This window comes from Amborella trichopoda, chromosome 6 (assembly GCF_054954075.1).
Source record: "Amborella trichopoda isolate Santa Cruz 75 chromosome 6, AtrichopodaSantaCruz75HAP2 v2.0, whole genome shotgun sequence".
Lineage (NCBI taxonomy): Eukaryota > Viridiplantae > Streptophyta > Magnoliopsida > Amborellales > Amborellaceae > Amborella > Amborella trichopoda.
In genome coordinates, this window is record NC_142341.1 from 43,508,695 (window position 1) to 43,515,228 (window position 6,534).

At 38.9% G+C, this 6,534-nt stretch overlaps 1 protein-coding gene across 1 annotated transcript; it reads left to right on the forward strand.

Moving 5' to 3' along the window:
- The first annotated feature begins 297 nt into the window (after positions 1–297).
- LOC18421368 (cytochrome P450 71AP13-like) lies at positions 298–3,087 on the forward strand. Its single transcript, XM_088870992.1, has 2 exons — positions 298–1,580; positions 2,391–3,087. The coding sequence occupies exons 1-2, from the start codon at positions 705–707 to the stop codon at positions 3,012–3,014; spliced, it is 1,500 nt and encodes a 499-aa protein (XP_088727118.1). The 5' UTR covers positions 298–704; the 3' UTR covers positions 3,015–3,087.
- The last annotated feature ends 3,447 nt before the right edge of the window (positions 3,088–6,534 follow it).

The window sequence follows — 6,534 nt, forward strand, 5'->3', positions numbered from 1 at the left end:
ATTTCAGGTAAGAACCCGCATGATAGAAATTGCCTATCCAGCCCTACCGTTTTCTTTTTTAATAAGTTATTTCTCAAATTTTCTATTTTTTAATGGTAGTCCTTAGGCCAGATTGCCCATCCGGATCCACGATTCCTAGACCCGTTTGGTAGATAGCCGGTTGGCCTTGCCATTCTGGGTTTTCTAACACTGGTTTCCACTGTTGGTACCTGACATGCATGGTGCAGAGCCCACCTCGTGTAATTTATAATTTCCTAAAAGGAAATGATATATATCTCAACCACTCACTAGTGAATTGACATCAATTTCCTGGTAGTCCTTATCCAACTCCTACACCTTGATTCTCCTTCCACAGGTTTGAGTTCCAGGAAAACTATACAAAAGAGAACAGAGGAAGTAGAGGTCCTCAAAGATCAACTCAACATTTTCCATTATTTCAGGGCATACTTTAATATTCCCATTTCTCAATTACTTAGAGAGAATAAGAAATAACAGAGGTGCTTGTGCTCTGTCACTGTATGTTAGTGAATTGCAATCGAAGGCTAAGCATCCCAGAAACACACTAAGCCCCAGCTCCTACTCTTTTCTACCAATCATCCCAAAAACCAGGCTTCCATGAACCTTGCAGGGAACTCACAATCAGCTATGGAAACTCTCTCTCTTCTTTCCTTCTCACTCATGGCCTCTTACATGGTCAGCAACCTATGTTAACTACTTTGATTATCCCTCTCCTCTCCACTCTAGTCCTCTTACTCCTCTATCTCTGCCGCAACAAGCAGTCAGGCAGCGAAAAGAAGCGACCACCCTTTCCTTTGGGCCTCCCCATCATCGGTAGCCTCCACCAACTAGGTTCCCTGCCGCATCGCTCTCTAGCCCATCTTGCCAAGATCTATGGACCGCTCATGCACCTTAAATTGGGCCGAGTCCCCACTCTGGTAGCCTCCTCTCCTAAGATGGCCGAGCTCATCATGAAGACTTATGACCATGCCTTTTGTAGCAGGCCCATCCTTGTGGCCACCAACTACCTCACCTACGGCAGCACAAATGTTGCCTTTGCACCATATGGATCATATTGGCGCCACGTGAGGAAGATTTGCATCCTGGAGCTCTTCAGCTCGAAGAGGGTCCAGTCGTTCGGGTTTGTGCGAAAAGAGGAAGTGGAGGGCCTCGTCGACTCGATCTTTGTATCGTCCAAAGCTAAAGCTCCGGTCAATTTGACAGAGGCGTTTCTTTCTCTCAGTAACAATGTGGTCTGCAGAGTAGCACTTGGGAAGAGTTATTGGGAGGAGGAGCCGGAGTTGAGGGAGATATTTGAGTCTTCCAGGTCGTTGATTGGTGGCTTCTTTGTGGGGGATTTCTTTCCATCATTGGAGTGGGTGAAATATTTGACAGGGTTTCAAAGGAGGTTGAAGAAAAGCTTCAGGCATAGGGATTCATTCCTTGAGAAAGTAATCGCTGAGCACCTTCTTCCTACTCATGGGAAGGAGGAGAAGGACTTGGTGGATGTACTGCTGCAGCTCCAGAAAGAGGGCAACCCTGATTTCACCCTCTCTACAGATAACATCAAAGCTGTTGTTATGGTAAGTAACATATTGAACATATTTCACTGTTTTCTGAAATTCTCTAACTCCTCCTCTGGGAGTGAGGGCATTTCACAATTCCTCTCTCTCTCTCTCTCTCTCTCTCTCTCTCGCTCTTTCTCTCAATTTGTTCTGTATTCTATGTATGCTTTACTTATCAACCAGTCAAAATTTCAATAGTTTGCTAAAACCTATCCAGCAATAAAAATTCTGCACTGGTTCTTGGAATTTTATTTTTTTAAAATTTTCTCCAAGTAGTTTTAATATTGAAATCTGGTACAACTAAAAAATAAGTAATTATTAACATTTTCCAATTATTCAATTATATATAAATATATTTGGTATTTTTGCTGCATGTTTGAAATCCTAATCCTCAACTAACAAAAATGAAGAATATATTTACCAAATTATGATTGACTAGCATGGGTAATGGGCTTCGGGTGTCGATGGTTCAGGGGGCTGATGCCTCAACGTAAGCCCCACCCTCCGTTGTCGCTATTAACTTATCAAAAAAAAGAAGAAAAAAAGGAAAAACTATTGATTTCAGCCAAAGTTAGGTTTTGAACTTCCCCTTCTGTACATCTGGCAAAGGTCATCTAACATTAAAATTTAGCAATGACCAGAAAAGTATGATATGTCACCACATATTCTTTGTTTTGAGTCATTAAGTATGATATGACCAGAAAAGCAATTACCAGAAAAGTGTGATCTATACATATATATACCGCAAGCACCTTTAATGGCAGCCACATTGGTCGACATTGTTAATTAGTCGCTATAAGCTGAACACTGAATTGTAAATGTTTGCAGGATATGTTTGCAGCTGGGACAGATACCACTGCAACAACACTAGTATGGGGAATGTCTGTGCTGATGAAGAACCAATTGGCAATGAAAAAAGCCAAAGACGAAGTTCGCAGCATAGCTAAAAGTAATAACACAAACATGATAGAAGAGAGAGAGTTACACCAGCTCCATTACCTGAAAGCAGTGGTGAAGGAGATCTTGCGATTGCACCCTCCAACTCCATTATTGGTTCCTCATGAATCGGTAGAGGATTGCGACATAGAAGGCTACTTTATCCCTTCAAAGACCAGAGTTTTGGTGAATGCTTGGGCAATTGGGAGGCACCCAGACTATTGGGTAGACCCTGAAGTGTTTAGACCCGAAAGGTTTATAGGTAGTGATATTGATTACAAGGGCCAAGATTTTGCGCTGATACCATTTGGGGCAGGCCGAAGGGGATGCCCTGGAATTTCCTTTGCTGCAAGTGTTATCGAACTTGCATTGGCCAATCTCTTGCTTTGTTTTGATTGGGCATTGCCTGATGGAATGAATCATAAGGATCTAGACATGACAGAAGATTCAGGGCTCACTGTGCATAAGAAAACCCCTTTGTTACTAGTGGCTACTCTGCCAAGAACTTCATGTTAACAGTGTGGCGATTGGTAACATTTTCTGTGTTCTTTTCCAATTCTTTAGTAATGCTAATTTTCACTTAGGTTCACCTCCAGGGTTCGAACCCTTGAAATTTTTCCCAAATAATCCAACAAGCAAATGTATCTCTCTTTCTTTTTTTCCAATTGAAGTAAGCTGTGAGTTAGTTCTTAGGCTGTACACAGCAAGGACGAAGAGAGTGATCGCATTTCATAGAAAGTATGCCAATTGGATGGCATCATTTCCGTCACATGCAAAACTTAGTTCGTAGACCATGTAAAGAAATAGGTAGTTATCAAACAAAACCCCACGAAACCTATCGAATCCAATGTCAAGGTCTATGAGACCACGATTATAACACAACAAAAGGGGATGGCCCTGTAAATATGTTGTTGCTCAAACTTTCTCAGCTAGAGAAAGTCCAAACTCAGGGAATGTGCCTTTGAACCTGTTGGTTTGGAGGTGGAGAGAGATTAGCAATTAGAGAGATCAGAGAAAGGTCCCTTCAAACCATGGTTGAAATCTCTACCTATGACTACAAGCTCTGAAGAGCCCTCCAATGGTCATGTACAGAAAATCCCTCTATAATTGCAAGCATTGGTGCGCACCCATGAGCTTGGAATACAGAATGGCTAATTGAGTGAGGCATGACTTAATGTAATCTGAATAACCAAAGTTGGAGGATAAGTAAACCGAAGTTGGAGGGTAAAAACTAAAAACTGCCACAAAAGCACATTATTAAGGATTATATTTGTAACATGGAGTTTGGTCAATGTTTGACAGACCAGCGGTTAGAAATCAGTTGATCTCAGTATGGAACTAGTGATGACTGGGCCGGTTTCCAATGGGAACCAGGATTGGCCAAGTTCTTATGCATCTAGCATTTTTCATTAGAGAACTGGGGGATTGGACTTAAGCTGAATCGTCCAGTTCCCAGTTCCCAGTTTTTTGTTTTTTATTAACTTTTTATTTTTCATTTTTTTATGTGCAATCAGCGAACCTTATGCATAGAGTAAACTATATTTGTATTGCCTTGCCGCCCAATAAATTCTTATACCTCTCCAATGTGAGGCTAAAACTTATAAGCTAGACACATGAAGTGGTAGAGCGAATCACTTATATATTATCCTGGTTTTCAGTAATCTCTAACACCTCCCTGATATAGTACTAAAACTTGTTAGTAACATATATACAAACGCTTTGGCATTCATTTGTAAGAAATTTTGCTAGCTATTATATAAGCTACCCATGACTATAGTATAAAGCTTTAACAGACTTATATTAAGCTATATCATAAAAAGTGTTCGTATATAGCTTGTAATATTTATTGAAATATTTCCTCTTCCTGTCGGTCAAATTCTCGGCCAAAAACGAAATGGTAGGAGAGATCTTCATAATTTACACAAAATTAGGGCTTGCTGTGCATATGAAAAACCCTTTGTTCCTTGTGGCAACTCAATGAAACACTTCATAGTAGCACCGGTGATAATTGGTAACATTTTCTGTTTCTTTTCCAGTTTAATAGTGACACTACTTATCCCTTAGGTGCTGCATTAGTTGTACAAATTGGTTTAGATGATCGAGGATTAGAAATTCTGAAATTTGTCCAAGAAACCCAAACAAGCTAGCATATCTATGTGTTTTTCTTGGTAAGATGCAATTTAGCTCTTATGCCCAAGATACTCAGGAAAGAAAGAGTGCCTGTATTTTGAAGAAAGTGATAGATTTCGAGAAAACAAAGATGAAAGAGAGAGTCAAACATAAATAGAATGTATGGCCAATGCTTATAAACAAGAATAAAACCGTAAAAGCGTCTATATACAATATATATTTAGTGCAGACCAAACTATCCCTACACAAATATACAACGATAATAAATGACAAAAGAAATATATACAAAAATAAAATTTTATTTATTATTACCACTCCTCAAGTTGATGCAGACATGAGGAAAGCACTAACTTATCAACAAGAAAATCATGGCTTTTTTGAGTAATTGATTAGTCAAAATATCAGTCGTTTGGTAGTAGAAGAAACATTAGGGAGAGATAATGTGACATCAAGGTAGCGGTCACGAACATAATGGCAATCTACATTAATATGCTTTGTCCTCTCATGAAAGATTAGATTAGATACAATTTTAATCGTACTTTGATTATCTGCTTGTAAAGGTGTAGGATCTGAAGTAGTGATACCGAAGTCATTGAGAAAAGCACAAACCCAAATAATCTCACTAGCAATAGCGGACATAGCATGATACTCAGCTTCAGTACTTGACTTGGAGACAATATCTTGTTTTTTGTTCTTCCATGTTATTAAAGAAGATCTAAGAAGTACACAATATCGTATAGGAGAGTGGCAAGTATCTGGAGCACTTGTCCAATCTGCATCAGTATATGCACTAAGATCTAAAGTGGACGTGGAGGTAAAAAATAACCTACGATTGAAAGTGCCTCGAACATAGCATAATATTAAGTCAACCGCTGATAGATGTGGTTGCCGAGGATCTGAAACAAATTGGCTCACAACATAGACTACATATACATTATCTAGGCATGTCATAGTGAAATAGATGAGGGAGCCTACGAGTTTGTGATACATTATAGGCCTAGGAAGAGGATCTCCAATATGCACAAAAAATTTAACATTGAGCTCCATAGGTGTATCCACAACCTTCATGTCAGTCAAACGGGCACTGGAAGTAAGATCAACTGCATACTTCTATTGATAGATATAAATACTACGTTTAGAACGAGTGATTTCAAGGCTAAGGAAGTAAGATACTTCCCCAAGATCCTTCATTTGAAATTTTTTTTGCAATCGTAGCTTCACATCATTGATGGAAGTAAAATCATATCCAGAAATGAGACTATTATTAACATATAGAAAGATAATACAAATGATATGCTTTGTGGTATGAATAAACATGAAACCAGATACAAGAATAACATCCGTAAAATACTCAAACCATGCACGAGGAGTTAGTTTAAGAATATAAATGGCCTTACGAAGTCGACATACCATTGATGCATTTAGAGTAGCAAACCAGGTGGTTGGCACATATAAACTTTATCTTAAAGTTCTCCATTAAGAAAAAGCATTTTTAACATCCATCTGCTTCATAGGCCCGTCACGAATTGAAGCTAGTGCAAAAAGAGTACGAATTGTGGTCATCTTAGGAACATGAGCAAAAGTTTATTCATAATCAATGTCATATTCTTGGGCATAACCTTGTACAACTAACTGTGCTTTGTGCTAGTCAAGGATGCCATCAGCCCATAACTTAACCTTATAAATCCATTTACTACCAATAGAATATTTGTTAGGGGGCAGTGAAACTAAATCCCAAATGTGGTTAGCCTCTAAAGCTGCAATTTCCTCATTCATAGCCATGTGCTAATATTGAGGTTTAGATGCACAATAATAAGATGGATCATGAAAGAAAGGGTGTTGGAGGAAGCAAATAAAAGGCTTACGTAATGTTGCAAAAAAAAAGGATAAAAGTATATCAAAAGAA

Bases quoted from the DNA above. Each gene is read 5' to 3' on its own strand.
- LOC18421368 (XM_088870992.1), top strand. From the start codon at position 705: ATGTTAACTACTTTGATTATCCCTCTCCTCTCCACTCTAGTCCTCTTA. The intron at 1,581-2,390 runs GTAAGTAACATA...AAATGTTTGCAG, and splicing joins ACATCAAAGCTGTTGTTATG to GATATGTTTGCAGCTGGGAC.